Genomic DNA, 19220 nt, shown 5'->3' on the forward strand with positions numbered 1-19220 from the left:
TTTTTTTTTTTTAGATAACGAAAGCTAGGTACAATTTGTTCAGACAACTTTAAAATAATGTTGTTCCTTGTTACCTGTTATCATTTTTATACATCCATTTTGAACGTCGCATAGAAATAAATTCTTTTTCGTTCTCAGCTAAAACTGTCACTGGATGTCCAAAAACAACTATGTGATTCCGATCCCAACAAACACCTTTAATTACCAACTATAGTTTGAATTGTTCCATCTTCACGTATCTTTACTTGTCTTGATTTTAGATCAAAGGCTATTTCACTCATATGAACAAATATTATGAAATTCACTACAATCGCGCGTATTATTAGAAAAACGCCTAGTTATTAGTCCTCTTACAAGATCTAATCTTCACTTCTCCGTTTTCTCCTTCACCTTTCCATGCTATATATAGATCTTTCTTTAAACACGTGGACAATATGTGATAACAACCATCACATTGTGCTCACTTTTGATACATTCCCATTTATCCGATTCCATTTACCTTCAACTGATGTTTGTATATTGTCCTCTCTTGATCACTGTTAAAGAACAAGTCGATTGCTGCTGTTGTAAGACTAGATGAATTTATATTTTGTATCAAGGTTGAGTTTGAGTAGTATTTTGGAAGGTCTACTCCCCAGGATTTGGTCCAATTTATATTGCATGTGCTTATGGATAGCTTCTCTATTTAATATATAAAGATTGATTTGTAGTTTCCTGTAGCTGCCTTTGACTTCAGAGAAACGTTCATGACAAATTTGAACGTGTAATAAAGTCATGTTTTTTCATCGCTGAAGGACGTACGGATACCTGTTATTCATTTGAACTTCCGTGGATAGTTGTCTCATTGGCAATCCTACCACATCTCCTTATTTTTTTTAATTATGTGACGTTTTCACTATTGCAAGTGAGAATGTGACAATGCAATAGTGAGGCTACTTAACAATATAACGCGTCTGAATGAATAACGATTAATAATAACATTGCAAAATCATTAAGTTAATGTTTGTGCAAGCACAATGCTTTGAAAAAGGATGTAAATTTCCTTGTATCTTTATTAAATTTGTATTTCATTTCAATCGTACATAATACACCTTATCGCTATTTGTCCGCCATTGCTGGAAATCACACAGGTTCCCGTAAAATTTTGACGTCATAAAACAAAACATCTGACGCAACAATGGAAAAGTGATTGTTGTTGACGTCAAAAGTTCAAGCGGACGGGTCAGCCGGGATTAGCGATAAGGTGTATAGAAAACATAAACCACCTGAACAGAAATTCACAGAACAAGTAATTTTTCAGTTCAGTACATTTAATGATTTGAATATTAGTTAGAAGAAGTTTAGCTTAGTTTCACTAGCTAAAACATTCTTTTCTAGTATTCCAATCTTCTTTCTTTACAGTTATGAAAGATATCAGGCTTCGTCATACTTGAATACGCCAGACGCGCTGTCCGGTTTGCAAAGGTTTATATGTGGAAGGCATCTTTCATGAAGAAAAGGGATTTATAAAAAAATAAAGGTAACTATACTGATTTTTATTAATAAAGCGGGTGTGGTCTAGAGCGCTAAACATGAGGCTTAACTGAGTGCCGTAGTGTATCATAATTGTGAGAAAGAATCCCGTTGAGGGAAAACAACTTAAAATCTGCTCAAACAATGTTGGGTGTAATTTTCAGACTTATATTTGAATAAACTCTGTATCTCTGTATTTTGTTCTTCCCTGGCCGGGATTCGAACTCATGCTTCTGAGATATCGTGGCACCTAGTCGCCTTGAACTATGCTCGACCACCTAGACTCTACAATTATAAAGCTTTTGGTGGCCAGGTGTTACCTTTCCTCGTCAGTTTTTATCTAGCGCCGTATCACAGTGCATGATATATAAGACATGAAGATGGAATTGTTACAGATCAGCTGAACTATCTATCGTATAGGATCTTGCAAGTTAATGTAGGATGCAGTCACATAAATTATTATATTATTAGTACGCCTGAACCAGTGACAACTCTACGACAGATTTTTATCCATCGGATCGCCAAGGCTGAAAACACATTCTGTATATATAATTCGTCTAAATATCATTCAGTTCAAAACAAAAAATGCAGACAAAAGTTTGTCAAGTGCTTATATTAAAGCCAACTCTGACAACGAACTTTGACTTATCGTATCAACGCTAAGTTTTTGTAAGAGAAATATCTGTAATTCTGTTTTCACTTTCTTTCTTTCTTCGTATTCCATTTTAACCTTTAGTGTTCTTTTTCTCCTGGGTCAACTCATTCTGCACCATCATATTTCATCTTGAATGATTTTTTTTAGGCATTTCCCGCAGCTTCTGCATTGACTTGTGCTTTTGTAACTGCAGTGTTTTTCTCGTGCGTGAAGTTTGTCTGTAAATATTTTCTTATTGGCTTCATGATTTTTTTTATTAGTTGTTAGTGGCTTTGAACTAGCTGTCAGATAACTGCGAGTAGTCTCAGATCTGTTCATTGTGTCTTTTTGTTGTCGGGATGTACAAGTACCCAGCCACGTCCACTTGTATTTTTGTCCATCTGATGAGTTGAGCCTTTTTCTACTGATTTTTATAGTTCGTTCTTATGTTGTACTGTTATACCACTGTTCCAGGTTAGGGGGATGGTTGGGATCCCGCTAAAATGTTTAACCCCGCCACATTATTTAGGTATGTGCCTGTCCCAAGTCAGGAGCCTGTAATTCAGTGGTTGTCGTTTGTTTATGTGTTACATATTTGTTTTTCGTTCATTTTTTTTTTATATATAAATAAGGCCGTTAGTTTTCTCGTTTGAATTGTTTATCATGGTCATATGGGGGCCTTTTTTAGCTGACTATGCGGTATGGGCTTTGCTCTTTGTTGAGGGCCGTACGGTGACCTATAGTTGTTAATGTCTGTGTCATTTTGGTCTCTTGTGGACAGTTGTCTCATTGGCAATCATACCACATCTTTTTTATATTGTTGGAAACGCATAGGCAAAATGTGTTCAAAATTAATCATATTTGAATGTGTGCTGTTTTTTGTTGTAAAATCACATAATTGCATCAATTTTACCTTGTATCTATGATGAGTTTGTTTATGCTTTCAATGGTTGATTTAGATAAACAAATATGGTATTAAGTGATTTTTTTTCAATCTGGCAATATGCATTGTTCTGGAGTTATAGGAACTGGCCATTAAATAAAGAAGGGGAAAAGAGGTGCTCAGTTTTGTCTTAAAACAAAAATAATATGGCTTGAACAAAAATTGTAGATCCAGCATTTCATATTTGTAATAAGGGTTATATTTTTAGAGATATGTTGATGCCAGGCTCTATTGACAACCCCAAAACACTTAGACTTTTGGATGCAATACATAGTCCCCCTTCAAAAAGTAAACGAATGGTATGTACGGAAATGTGTTGACAGCATAAAAAAGATTGCAAGCTTTAGGCCTTCATGTTTCTGACAATTTAGTTCACACAGGTTTCACAGTTTTGTTATATTAAATATTGTTTGAAAGATAGAGAATAACAGCCCTCCTAATCTTAAAGGAGCTTCCTCATTGCATGCTAGCGAAAACAGATTTAAAAGAAGAGCGAAAGGTACCAGAGGGACAGTCAAACTCATAGCTTCAAAATAAACTGACAACGCCATGGCTAAAAACTAAAAAAGACAAACAGACAAATAATAGTACACAAGACACAACATAGAAAACTAAAGACTAAGCAACAAGTACCCCACCAAAACCAAAGGGTGATCTCAAGTGCTCCGGAAAGGTAAGCATCATATTTATAATGTTACACTCCTCCTTCATCGCTCATAGATATATATAGATGAAGATGTGGTGTGAGTGCCAATGAGACAACTCTCCATCCAAATAACAATTTATAAAAGTCCGGTGTGTAGTTTTTTTTGTCCAGTGTTAGTTATTGTTTTTTCTACCATTTTCGTTCGTTCTTTAATGCTATTACTTCTAATTTATTAAACAACTGTTTAAACTGATGGTCTTCAACTAATTATGATTTATGGAACTTACGGATGGGTTTTAAAGGATGGTGTATACCATTTTGTTATCATGAAATATAAGTATAAACTTTGTACTTGAAAACTTTGGTATTAAATATTCATGATCCAATACAAAGTGTTGTCAAAAGCTGCCGAATTTTAATCATGTGAAGGAAATTGACTACATATATCTTTATTTACATCTTGATCTAGTCAATATTTTAAAGTATGTGTGTTGATGGTGTAAATAGTACTCCCAGACGTATGTGTGTTGATGGTGTACATACTAAGTCATTTCTCTTTGTACCAGTCGTTCAAGTTGAAGTTTAAGTAAAAGATATGTGTTAAGGATTATTTACACATATAATAAAAATAATTTTGTTATGGTGTATAAATATAATAGTTAAAATATTTGAGAAATTATGTTTTTTTAACTCCTGAATTGTTGTTAAACAGCTATCACGAATTTTTAAATATGTATCGTTAGAAGTTACCGTGTGTGCTATTATGAATATTTCACATAGTTTTATAGTAATATCTGATAAAACTTTTTAAATAATTCTGATTCCCTTTTTGTAACTTATTTTTTAATGTTTTAAAGGTTGACGGGGAACAGAAACAACAACACAATACACATATCACAGAAAACCTGACCGTACCAGCTTTGTTTCGTATGTTATTTGTTACAAGGGAGATAAGCGTTATAAGTGGAGAAAATTGCAGGATCATAAATTTAGGGCTATTGTAGACTTTGATATATTGTCATATGATCCTATTCTAAGTGATGTGCATAAACCTGTATGTTTAAAATTATGTTCAAATATTAGATCTGACTGTGTTCAGTGTGGCGTCACTGGTAGTTCTAGCTCTGACTGTGCTCAGTGTGCTGATACTACCAGTAGATCTGACTGTGTTCAGTGTGGAGAAAAAAGTGATAATGAATCACATATCAAACCTAAATGGTTTAGAGACCGGGCTGCAGTATTCCAAGACAACCTAGATGTTAACAAAATAGATGAACTTTCAGTTAGACTGGGAGACATTGATCCCAAAAATACAAACATTGTAACAATTAATGATATAGTTGAAAATTGTAATAGTATTATTAAGAATGCTGCTGAATGTGCTGATATGTTGATTAAAACTACTAGCAATGTCAAGAAACATGGTTGTAAAAAATATAATCATTGTAAAAAATATTTTAACAGTGAATGTTATACAAAACGCAAAGCTTATCGTAAAGCAAAAAAATACCATTATAGAGTACGTTCTGTTGTTAATCACAATGATTTGGTACGTAAAAGCAAGGAATATAAGAATATACTGAAAAAAAACAATTTTGTGAATTTCAAAAGGCGTTTATAGGTAAACTCAGAGGTCTGCGTACCTCAGATCCTAAATCATATTGGTCACTACTAAATAAAGGTTGTGAAAAAGGTAAAGCTACTCAGCAAAAAGTAGCTATGAATGTATTTTTTGATCATTTTAAAAATTTAAACAATGTTGTAAATGATATTGATATTGTTTTACCAGATAATGTTACAGAATATAATACTGTTATTAATGAGCCTATAAGTGAAAAAGATGTGTTAGATGCTATAAAAACATTAAAGAACGATAAAGCTTGTAGTAATGATATGATATTAAATGAATTTTTGAAACATGGAGCTGTCAAATTATTGCCTGTTTATGTCAAGATTTTTAATATTATTTTTGAAAGTGGTATTGTACCAGATTCTTGGTCTCAAGGTTTTATATGTCCAATATACAAAAGCAAAGGTGACCCCGCAAGTGCGGACAATTATAGAGGTATTACTATACTTAGTTGTTATGGAAAACTATTTACATGTATTCTTAATAACAGATTATTCAATTACCTTGAATGTTTGGGTTTATTATGTGAAGAGCAAGCTGGTTTTCGGAAAGGCTATGGTACTGTTGACCATATTTTTAACTTAAAATGTCTTATTGATATGTATTTATTTAGAAGGAAAAAACTGTACTGTGCTTTTGTAGATTATCGAAAAGCTTTTGATTCTGTAAACAGGGTATTATTATGGCAAAAACTGTTACGTAATGGTATTGACGGTAAAATGCTTATTATTGTACAAAACTTGTATAAAAATGCTAAGTCTTGTGTTAGATCTGGTAGCAACTTTTCAGAATTTTTTGCCTCCAATGTAGGAGTTAGACAAGGTGAGAATCTCTCACCTTTATTGTTCTCAATTTTTCTAAATGATTTGACAGATTTTTTGTCACATGCTTATAATGGTCTCTCTGATATATGTAATATGTCTCATTTATTATTTGATAATGATGATATTGAAGTTTTCTTTAAATTGTATTTGTTATTATATGCTGATGATACTGTTATATTTGCTGAGTCTGCTACTGAATTACAATCTGCATTAAATGCCATGTACTTGTATTGTGAAACATGGAAGCTTAGTGTTAATGTAGCCAAAACCAATATTGTGATATTTTCAAAAAACAGACAGGGTGAAAACACTCAATTTTTCTATAACAATGAACCAATAGCTGTGTTAGATGATTTTCTATATTTGGGTACAGTTTTTTCTAGAAAAGGTACTTTTCACAATAATAAGGCTAGACTTGTACAACAAGCTAGAAAAGCTATGTTCTATGTTTTATGTAAAGCGAGAAAGCTTAGTTTGCCAATAGATATTTTGTTACAATTATTTGATGCAATGGTGGCACCTATTTTGTTATATGGTGCAGAAGTATGGGGTTATGAAAATAATGACATTATTGAGTCTTTGCATTTAGAATTTTGCAAGTATATATTAAAGGTTAAAAAATGTACGCCAAATTATATTGTATATGGCGAACTTGGTAGAACACCCATGTCTATATGTATTAAAGCTAGAATGGTTGGTTTTTGGCAGCGAATTTTAAATGGCAAGAAAGAGAAAATATCTCGAACATTGTATGATATGTTGCATAAACTGAATGAAGGTGATGTGTACCATTCTAAATGGTTATTATATATAAAGGATATTTTAATTGAATGTGGTTATGGAAATTATTGGTATGACCAATCTGTATTAAGAAATATAAACCTGTCTAAAAATGTAAAGCAAGTTCTTCATGAAAAATTTGTAGAAGGTTGGAAATTACAAGTATATGACTCACCGAAGTGTATAAATTACCGTATTTATAAATCTGATTTTAAATTTGAGAATTATCTCACTGTACTTCCACCTGATTTAATGTATAATCTTACTAAGTTTAGATGCGGTAGCCACAAATTGCCAATTGAAGCTGGTAGATTTTTTAGTATCAATAGAGCTGAAAGAATTTGTGATCTTTGTAATAAGCAAGAACTGGGTGATGAATTTCATTATATATTTAATTGTAACTTTTTTACGCAAGAAAGACTAAAGTTTATACCTGATCATATATATAAAAACAAAAATACTGTAAGCTTGTCAAATTTAATGAGTAGTCAAGATAAATATGTACTTGTTGGATTGGCAAAATTTTGCAAAATTGTTATGTCTGTATTTAAATGATAATATATGGATATTACTCTTTCATCTGCATACACCTACTTCATATGTATATATGTTAGTTCATGCATTACTGTTGTTTGTTAAATTTATTGTTTGTTAAATTCATTGTACTATTATGCCTCATGTGAGGCCTTTAGTGAAAATAAAAGTTTCAAAAGTTTCAAGTTTCAACAAAAAAAAAGGGATTTCACACCTGTAAAATTGCTGAAATGGCATGACTTCTGGAGGTTGGACTCTCTATATCTTTTCTAATTAAATCAACAGCTTCCAATATCATAATTCTTGGCATTCTGTATCGCTCTATCAGCTCTATATCTGCCATAGATCTCTTTACGGATAAAACGCGCATAGCAGTTCGCGCATAACAAAGCGTTGCATTGTGGGATTGTTTGCGTCCTTAGTTTCCCGCTGTACAATACATTAAGAAAGATGACTTAGAATCCTACCAATACAAGAAACTCTTAATATGAATTCATTGTACAAATTTATTTTTGAATATATGACTGAAAATAAATTAAAAATATTTAGATGGAAATTATTACATTATATTGTTCCAACTAAAAAACTGTTATTGCAGTGGAAAGTAACTAAGACAGATAAATGTAATTTTTGTAAGCAAGAAGAAGATTATGCTCACTATTTTTTGAAGTGTAGATATTTGAATAAATTTTGGCAAAAAATCTATGAACTCTTTAGAAGAAGTAAAATAGATTTTGATATTAAATTGCAACATCTGGTATTTGGATATAAAATCACAGATAGTAATTATTATTTTCTGAATTATATACTAACAGTATTAAGTTTTTCTATATATAAGTCATACTATGTATCCGAGCAGAGAACAAAAACTGTTGATGTCTTTAGCATTTTTGAAAATGAATTTAATAAAAGAATAGATGCATATAAATCAAGATGTCCAATATTATTGTCAATTAGAAAGAATTTTTAGCATTGATAAATCTCTGCATAAGACAACTATACAACTTTATATTATTTTTTATAACTTAATAAGTTTGATCAGCTGTTTATTTCCCTGGATAATCAGTGGAGTGTAACAGGGTAAATCAAGAGAAGCTTGGACTCTTGGTGAAACTTGTAACAAGCAAGATTAGATGAATAAATATTATTATGTAGTTAAAAAAAAAAAAAAAGAATTTTGAAACAAAAATATCATTTCAGCGATACAGGCCTAATTTATATGTATGTTTATGTGCTTCGTGTCAACCTCATTTAAAAAGTTTTCAAATAATACACTTCCGCCCGCCATGATCCAGTAAATATATATTTTGTTATAAGTGTAGTTAATTAACTATTATATATGAGTATAACGTTGACTTGTCACTATATTGTATTTGTTATGTAACTTAATTTGTTAATGTTGTCAATGTAAAAAAAAACACACCATCAACATTTCCTGTTGTTAAAAGTAATCATGTTCATATAAAGTTAAATTGTGTTTGATAATGATAAGAAATATGAATAAGATCCATTTTCATTATGGTGTATGTGTAATAGGGTTCTTGGACAGAATAAAATGATTCGTCAAGTTTGTCATACGACATAAATAAATCAACCCTGAAAGTACACAAATAACAAAACGTAAATACATAGACAGTACAGTGTACAAAGGGATATAACTCTAAATCATAAAACGGAAAGTACATGTATAAAATACTATAAACTAGCTCTTTTCTGTAAGAAAACAATCAATACTGTTTAAATGTATATATTATAAATATATGAATTCAATCAAACTTAATTATAAACCAAGTCAGGATTAATTACTACATATGTCCAATTATATTACGCTACTCATTCATAGATTTATGAATGAACTACAATTTCTTACTATAATGTTTACATGTAATAATTGACATACAGGTAACTACTATTCACAAGACACAAACAATACATATACTGAACTAAAATTAAATAGACAAACACAGACAATACAGTAAACTAAAAATACATGTAACACTGATATTACCATGTATATGGTACAAAGGTCTATCTCCTGTTTGGAAACATCACCAGATTAATATAATATGAAGATATTCTGGTCCTGTTAAAATACAAATATAACCTACATAAGTCTAATGAACTAACTATATCAGCTAGCATTTATATAAACAATAAGTTTAATGTTCAGCAAACATTACTTTGGACCTTTTATAATAATAAAATAACTGTACCAATACATGTATCATTAATATATCTATGATTTATTATTGCTCTGAGTTCATGAAAATACTTCTTTAAAATAAAATATATATCATCCATGCACAATCAAAAAAAAAAAAAAAAAAAGAAAGATGAGTGAGAATAAAAACGTTAAAGATTTAAAACGGGACGAGTTGGGAGTTTTTTTGCGGGACCGCAGAATTCCATACGCAAGTAGGAACAAGGAGGACAGACTGGTGTTGGCATCAATTGCTGAAAAGAGAAATGTACCCCTGAAAACTTCTGTTGATGACGACCTCAAGACAATCATTGAGGAACGGAAGAAGAAGATGGTATTAGAAGATGGGCTCATAAAGCTTCCCGATCCTGTGAAGATGTTAGCTGGGTGGGAGAAAACATTTATCAACTTCCCGAATACATCAGCGACAGATGTGGAAGACTACATAAAGTTGTGTAAGAACAATATTATAAAACTATACCCCCCCCCCCCTATATTCACTTATAAATATAAAGACATATAAAAGGCACGGACATTTTTTTTCTAATGGGCAAAACTTGATGTAGGTGCTGTCAAGATTGTTTTTTAACAACAATGAGAGCCAGAATAAAACCTAGTTTTCCCCAGAAAATCAAATGGTATATGCCAAAGTGTCAAAGTCATTTAAAAAAAAATAATAAAAAAATACACCATCAATTTCCTATTATATCTTATATATATATAAGGCTTATATTTTTTTCTACATCAGATGCGCATTTTGTCTATACAAGACTCATCAGTGATGACCAAATCACAATGATTATAAGGTCTAATAAAGTGAAAAGTTGAAGAAATAAAGAAAAAAAAATCCTACAAAATGGAGTTGAAATACACTGTTAATTATTTGATTTTCTTATTAGATAAGTGGTGCCCCTAAATCACTATAACTGTAAATTCCAGTAAATTCCAGAAAGTAAATTATCACTATAGTAAAAGAATCTTCGACTTGTTGAAGGAGGCTATTATTCGGCAGATGCAGATGCAGAATGGTGCCAAAAAAAATCCTGTTACCATACTAAGGGAGCTACCATTTGATTTTTATGGGTGTAAGGGCTCTTAGAGATGAAATTAAAAAAAAAAAAACAGGACAAACTTGTAAAAAAAAATTCATCCTAGCCCCCCCCCCCCCCCTCCCCATTAAAATCAAATGGTAGCTCCCTAATGTTGGAGCAGACAATTTTATGTTGGTATCATATGAAGGAATTTTTCCTTTACCAAATAAAGTTTAGGCTGTCTTTGGGTAATATTTGGTAATTTATATCATATTAATGTGAGACTTCATTCCTCCAGAGTTCAAATGACAAAGAGACATTAATACCGGTAAGCAAAAGGTCTCTATACAACCTTCAACAATGAAAAAAAACATACCACATAATCAGGTATAATTTTCATTCTCAATTTTATAAAAATGTGTGACATGACAAATCCAAAACAAGAAAATAAACAACTAAATTAATAACAATACAGTTTCTTTATGAATAAATCTGAGAGACTTGAACAAATGACAATAAGTGAATTACAGGATCCTGACGTACAATATAAGACAGTCAAACTGTTTTATTCGTATAAAAATGTGCATTAAGTTAAATCAGAACAAGGCACTGGGTAACTTGTTTGTTTACATGTACTTTGATTACAACATCCTACAAAAATGAGAAGAAAACTACATGTATTTATGTAACAAGTATATGTGTAATAATTTTTACAGGTGCTGAGAACCATAATGTTCAAACAAAAGGAATTAAATCAACAAAAGAAGGAGAAAGTCTATACTTGTCTGGACACGTCACTGGAGTTGAATACCACCGCATCAGTCCTAATATTTCTTACTGCTACATAAAGGCTATTGTTGCAAGGCAAAAGGCACAGACACAAGCGCCATATAGTGTTTGGATTATCCTGCATAAGAGAACAGGTAAAGTCGAAAATGCATATTGCAATTGCCCTGCAGGTTTGCGAGGACATTGTAAACATTGTGATTCTTTGTTTCATTTTATAGTTCGGCAAATAGAGGCAGGATGCAACAAAGCATGTACATCCAAACAACAGGAGTGGAACAAACCGCATGCTCAAGGGAAAAGGGTTACTCAACCTGACTTCGTACGCAATCTTGTTGTGAAAAAAGTAACTGGTAGATTTGATACTACTCCAGAAGATTTGAAAAAAAAGGGAAATAAATCAAGATTGGCATTTGACCCTAGAGCAGTTTGCTACAGAAAAGAAAAAACATTGTTAGATTTTGATTTGAAAAAGCTAGAAGACATTACAAATGGAAATGGTGGTGTTCTACTTTATTCACCAAGAAGTAATATTGAAAAAAATGCTGGGCATCCTGATATCGAAAATATACAAATTGAAGAGGAAGTAGAAACTATTTCAAAAACAATACCTGTTCTTGCTAACGAAATTATTGAAGCAAAACAAAACATTAATCAATGTGACTTTGGGGAGGAACTCCTGTTAAATCTTGATAATTCAATAACAGATGAAACGGTTGACTATGTTGTCCGCAAAACCTGCAAACAAAGCAGTTCAAAAATATGGTTTGATCACAGGATTGGACGCATAACTGCATCAGTGGCAAATAAATGTTCAAAAAAAGTTAATGAAAAAGATGAAGTATCAGAAAAAAATAACTCTGTTGTTGCGAAAATTTTCAATTATAAAAGTGCACCGGCTTATGTTAAATCCTTGAAATGGGGAAGAGAAAGAGAATTACCAGCAATAAAAGAATATGAAAAAAATGCAAAAGGCAAACACAAAGATTTCAATGTACAAAGCACAGGGCTTCACATTTGCAAAGAAAATCCTTGGTTGGCAGCCACACCAGACAGTTTAATAATATGTGATTGTTGTGGTCTTGGATGTTTAGAAATTAAAAATCCTGAAAAATATAAAAATGACACAATTCAACAAATGGCAACCTCAGACCAATCTTATTTAAATTATTCTGACAATAAACAAATCAGTCTTGACAAAAAACATCAATATTATACTCAAGTACAAATTCAGATGTATGCTACAAATACTAAATATGCTGATTTTGTGGTAAAAACAGTTGCAGCAGATGACAACATTTTTATTCAAAGGATTGCCTATGATGAAATTTTTACCATGAATGTAATACATAAATGCCAAGTTTTTTTCACCAAAGTTATCGTTCAGGAATTGTTAACACATAAAGTAAAATTGTACTATGAAAAACTTCAAAATAATGAACAAAACAGCGATCAAGTTTTCACAAATTCTAATTTAGAAATTAATGAAGTTTTCCAAGAAGTTGACACTGGCAGTGCTACTACATGTATGAATGAAGATAATACTGACATACATGTACCTTCTTCTAATCCAGCTGTTGTACAAAATGTATGTCCAATCTGCAGCTGTGAATGTAAAGACGAGCCTTTGACTTTAAATGAAGAAAGTATTTGTTGCTCAAAATGTGACTTTTGGTTTCATTACCCATGTGTTGGAATAAAAGGGAATGAAAATGTTGTGAGGTCAAAATATAGAAATTGGTTTTGTAAGAGTTGCAAAGGCAAAAAATGATTTTTCTAAATATAAAGAATTTATATATTTAATTATATATATTAATTTGTTACAGGTTTACTGTACATTGTACACACTTTAATAATACAATGTAACACATGCAGGACTTTCAACAATATTTTTAGAAGGTAAAATGATAGGTGTACAAGTCAAAATACAAACAATTATATACAACTTCATGTATTTCTATCAATACATCATCCTTGTAAATTGTGTTAGTATTGAAAAAATAATTGAAAATGTGGGGAAAGGGAGATAATCTGAATTCACAATAAAAGTCATATTACTTCACACAGATTTTTTCAACTGGCTTTTCCAAACTTCTGTAAATTTGATTTTTTTTTAAATTTAAGACTTTTATTTTGTCTTGAAAAAATGTTCATTTCATTGAATATTTTCAAATTAAAAATTTGTGAAAGAACAATATGCTTTAAAAAAAATTGATCATTGTTTTGTATTTCTTATTTTACACATTAAATTAGACATGTATTTGTTGCTGTCATATATAAACTGTACAGTGAATTAATAAAATTTTGCAGTAGTACATGAGCATGAATGCAAATTATGGATAAAAATAACATGTGGTATGAGTGCCAAAGGCAATGAGACAACATCAAAGTCAAAATGCATTTAAATTTAGCAATTATAGCTCACAGTACGGCCTTCAACACAGAGCATTGGGCTGGCATGACTGATCATATAGATGTACTTCATAGCTATTCATTACTCTGACTTATTATTTGTGTGTAGTGGTACCAACACACCAGACAGGTTTACCAGACAACCACATACAAAAACAATATTGTCAACTACATCACTTAAAATCAATAGAATTGGTCCTTGCAAGATTTTAAAATCTTTCATTCGTCCAATAACACGCTCAACATGAATCCGAGCATTTGAAATTTCAGTATTGCTGATATTTTTGGATTCCCTAAACTGAATTTTTTTTCTTGCAAATGCTGGAATTATTAGTTCAACATCTCCTAGTAGAAAGTCATCTTTATTATTAAAGCCCTTATCTGCCATAACTTTATCACCTTCTTCAAATAAATCTAAAATGCCACATCTTTTAACAAGTTCAACATCTGACATGTCACCACCTGTTGCATGAGATACAAATGAGACTGTACCCCCTGGAGTACATGCAACTAAAACTTTGTATGTGTGTCTGGACTTGTAGTTAGAATATAAAGCAGAATTAGTGCTGTCCAAGGATGGCCTCTCTGTCTGTACCTCTGTGCAATCAATAATTGCCGTTACTTTTCCGTATTTAGAATAACAATCAGGATAATATTGATCCAATTGATCCCGTGTTGGCCAATGAATAAGCGGTCTTAACTCTAGGGCAAGAAGAGAAATCCAAGTAGTGATAATTGATGAAACTAGAAACATTAAACAAAGAGGCCATAAATTCCTGGTTCAAATTTAACCTTAATTTCATAAGAGTCATCAACAGTTCATCTTCTAAGGATAATTTGCGCTTTGGTCCAGGCTTTTTAGCATTATTTTCTTGGTAACTTGTTGTCTCATGAGAATCCTCACCTTTGTAATACTTCATATTTGAAGCTGGTACACTAACTTCATCAAGTAACCAACAAAATAAAGAATATGACACTAATCCTGTATGTAGCCTTATAAGATTATCCGAATGTTTAATGCTGATTATACCAAATGAATTTTTTTTTTCAAGATCCTTAATTTTTTCTTTTGCACTGGAAAGCTAATGGTCTTTTTCAGCCAGCTGGATTTTCAGGAATTGTATTTCTGCACTCAGACTTTCTTTTGATATTTCATTCTCATCAATTATATCATCAGATATATTACATGTACTTGAATCCGTACATATATGTGTTGTCAGACTAACATTTTCCGAGTCTACAAGTTCTGAAAGTTTTTTCCTGCTTTTTGAAGCCACAGGTTTTGAATGCACTTCAGTGTTTCTCATTAAAAGCCGTCTAGGAGTTGTCATTTCATACCCTTTCATATGAAGTTTGGGATGTGGTGCTAACTCACGTGGCTGACCATATTCAAAATGATTTGAACACACTCGTGTATTTTTGTTCACTTCATAGTTGTCCCTGTTAAGTAATTTTTTCCACTTTTTGTACCATTCTTCTTTTGGACATTTGTGTAGCTTTAATTTTATTGATGCGTTTGAACCGAGATGTTCTTTCACATGGGGCATTACCAAAAACCTGAAAAAAGAAGGCTAAGTCAGGGTGGGGCCACTAAGCAATCTGCCCTCTTTGCAACCAGCTGATATTGATTAAAGCCTAGAGAAGGAATCGAACCTTCGTACCCTGACCAAGCCCTCTTATTTTTCAGAAATTGACAAATAATTTTAGATACAAATGTAAATATAGTTTATTTTTAAGGAAGAAACATGGGGATCCACGGTAACACATATAAAGAAACACTGAAATAAGTAAAAAAACGTTAGTTTTGATGAATCTGTAAAATAATTTTCAGTCTGTGATTCCTTTACTAGCCACCGAAAAAGAACTATCAGCCAGAGTTATTCAGATCTATAGAAAACACAACCTCGAATCACACTGTTGAATTTCTTCTCATTTTTAAATGAAATTAAGTGTAATTTGCAACTCAATCTATCTCTAAATGTTTAATTACTTGAAATTAAAATATCATGCTTTATTATATTACCTGTCCTGCTGATCGTAATCATTATTGCATCCGTAAACTGCACACCTATGCGACATAGTTTTAGGCAAAATGGCGCTAAAGTAAACAACGCAAACTGTCCCACAATGCATTTCGGCGTCAGCCATCAATGATCCGTGAAGAGATCTATATTATAGTCAATTGGGTTGTTCCGATCACGGAAAATACGCGGCATCCTCTCTTTCCTCTCTTCTTGTTCCAGTAAAACCATGAACGCAGCCATAATTGCTAAAAATGACACGTATTATTTCCCGTTTTATTAAATTTACCGATCTACGACTGCTTAGACCCAGTCGGGAATTTGCGACCAATATTTCTCGCAAGTCGTAAATCGTTAATCTTTGTGAAACGGTCGCATATCGTCAAGATGGTCGTACGACCTTTTTCACGATTTTCGACCTTTTGTGAAACGGTGGCCTGCTCCACATAATATAGCGATATTTATTTCTATGCCAACCATTCATTTTCTCTACATCTGTTACATTTTGTGTGGGGTCCTATTGATTTGGCATTGTCGTTCCATGAGCTATTCAAATGCATCCTTCCTTGGTTCAGGCGTGTCAGTTTCATCGTTTTTGTTTTAGCAACGATTGATTGTAAAACCTACATACTTCAGACTGCTATCAAATTGTTTGACAACCTATATTGGTTCATTTAAGTCGGTTTCAAAACACTCTGCACCAGATTTGTTCGAAACTGACACGGTTATCCCCAGTTTTTGGTGGAGTTCGTGTTGCTTATTCTTTAGTTTTATATTTTGTGTAATGTATACTATTGTTTATCTGTTTGTCTTTTACATTTTTAGCCATGGCTTTGTCGGTTTATTTTCGATTTATGAGTTTGACTGTCCCTCTGGTGTTTGACATATGGTTTCTTTAAAAATATCATTTGCTTGATTATTAGTAATGATAATTCATTAAATAATACAAATAAACAATTAAATTCAATGGACATCATGTACATTAATATTTTTTTCTACTTTAAAAAAAAATTAATTAAAGTCTGATGCCCTTCAAATGCTAGTCAATAACTTTATCTTTGACATTTTTGTCTTTTTGCGTCTCAAGATTCTCACTAAGAAGACATTAAAAGAAAAAGAAACACAATCATACAAAAATGAATATAAAAAAATAAAAAAAATAAATTTGAATAAATTCAAAAGACAGAAAAATTAAAATTAATATTAATTAATAAAGACTAAAACAATGTCTTATTCTACATTTTCAAAAAAAGGTGAAATGTCAATTTTGAAAGAAACCTAACTTACCTATACAGGTAAATTTTAAAGAAACATACAAGTTCAAAACTTCAACCCTGATTGATTACAACAGGTAACCATATAAGATAAAACATCAATCTATGTTTTATGACCCCAATAAATGGCCAACATCTCAAGATTGAATACCCGAATAAATGGCCACCATTGGATGTTGACCATGCAAGAGGGTGGACATAATTAAGAGAATGTCACAGGCTGTACTGTACATCTCTATTTGTGGTATTTAACCTTTTTAATTGGATTTTAAACTTTTGATATAGAATCTGATTTTCGAAGGGACAAATCGGTATGATTCCATAGGTTAATAGTTGATGGTATAATAAACTCATCGTAGATACCAGGATTAAAATTTAATATGTACGCCAGACGCGCGTTTCTTTAAACGATAAAAGATTCTTTAGTAAGAGATAATCTACAAAAAGGAAGAATGATGTCATTGACATTTCTCAAGGGATATGCAGTTGTGCTCTGTACACTAGGTGGAACAAGTTTGCATAGATAATCCGGAGCTTGGTTATGTTGAATGTTATAAAACATTTGTAATGTTCGTCTTTTCCTCCTGTCAGCTAAAGTTTCCCACCCAATTTCTTCATACAGATTTTCAGATTTTGTAAATAAAGGCAAACCAGTAACTATTCTAGCAGCTTCTAGCTGCAAACTTTCAAGTTTATTAGCATATCCTATCCCGCATTTATCCCAAACTTCAGTTACATATTCAAAAATTGGTCTTATAAATACTAAATAGAGTTTTTCTAAGTTTTTCCTACAAAGTTGATACTTGAGCTTTCTCAGGATATTTAAATGTTTCGTAACACTGATAATCAGATTGTCTATATGACTATTCCACCGAGCATCAGAGCAAAACGTTACACCAAGGTGTTTGTGACATTTTGTTATAGGGATTTCTTTATCATTTAAGCAGAATTTTAGAACGGGAGCATCTTTATTTAAAAAAATCATTATTTCTGTTTTGTCTGGATTAAAAGACAAAAGCCACCTCCGTGACCATTCGTTTAAATTAGCTCTTTGAGGTCACGACCAATAACAGTTTTTATATGTTCTTGGTCGTTCCCCGAGTAATTAAACGAAGTGTCATCCGCATAGAGTCTAGTTAGAGGTGTGAGTTTATCTGCAATGTTATTTATATATATTATAAATAATAAGGGACCAAGTACTGAGCTTTGAGGTACTCCAGCTGAAAGATTGCAAAATGAGGATGATGATTTATTAATAACAACTTTTTGTTGCCTATCACTAAGATAACTCTCAAACCAGTTAAGTAAATTACCATGTAGTCCGTAAGCTTTCATTTTATGCAAGAGTCCTCTATGCCAAACCTTGTCAAAAACTCTCGAAAAATCACAAAAGACAAAACAATTTATTTCCTTCTTTTCTAGTGAGTTAAGAATACAATAATACATTTCTAGTAGCTGATGTACAGTTGAATTTTTTTGTAAAAATCCAGACTGATATTCATAAATTAGTTTATTCATATGTAAATGATTATATACATGTTTAAAAACAATTCGTTCAATGATTTTACCTACTCAGCTTATTAAAGAAATTGGTCTGATAGTTTGAAGGTAATGACGAATCACCTTTTTTAAAAATAGCAATAACATTTGCAATCTTCCAGCTAGAAGGATAATTACATTGTTGAAGAGATTTATTTAATATTATTTTTAAAGGAATCGCCACCTTTCTTAGTGCAAATTTTCAGCATTCTGTGACTTATCAAATCTGGTCCCGATGCCTTATTCGGATCAATAGTTTTGATAATATCAATTATTTCATTTTGATGTATGTATATATCTTGAATATAAGTATTAGTTTTTTCTTTAACACTGTGTCTAAACCACACCGGCAAAATTTGTTCGGACTCGATGGTATCTAACATCCGGCACAATGACGGAACATTAATAGACAGAAGAAAGCTAGGTTTCTCCTTATTTTCTTATTTGTTTTATG

The 19220-nt window shown here is 31.8% G+C and overlaps 1 protein-coding gene across 1 annotated transcript; it reads right to left on the reverse strand.

Moving 5' to 3' along the window:
- Positions 1-13746: 13746 nt before the first annotated feature.
- On the reverse strand, positions 13747-14686 carry LOC143062517 (uncharacterized). The gene has a single exon (XM_076234185.1). The coding sequence runs from the start codon at positions 14684-14686 to the stop codon at positions 14015-14017; it is 672 nt and encodes a 223-aa protein (XP_076090300.1). The 3' UTR covers positions 13747-14014.
- Between the last annotated feature and the right edge of the window lie 4534 nt (positions 14687-19220).

The sequence above is a fragment of the Mytilus galloprovincialis genome, chromosome 2 (genome assembly GCF_965363235.1).
Source record: "Mytilus galloprovincialis chromosome 2, xbMytGall1.hap1.1, whole genome shotgun sequence".
Lineage (NCBI taxonomy): Eukaryota > Metazoa > Mollusca > Bivalvia > Mytilida > Mytilidae > Mytilus > Mytilus galloprovincialis.

What these genes read in the sequence shown, in the direction of transcription:
- LOC143062517 (XM_076234185.1), bottom strand. Translation starts at nt 14,686, where the DNA reads ATGTTTCTAGTTTCATCAATTATCACTACTTGGATTTCTCTTCTTGCC.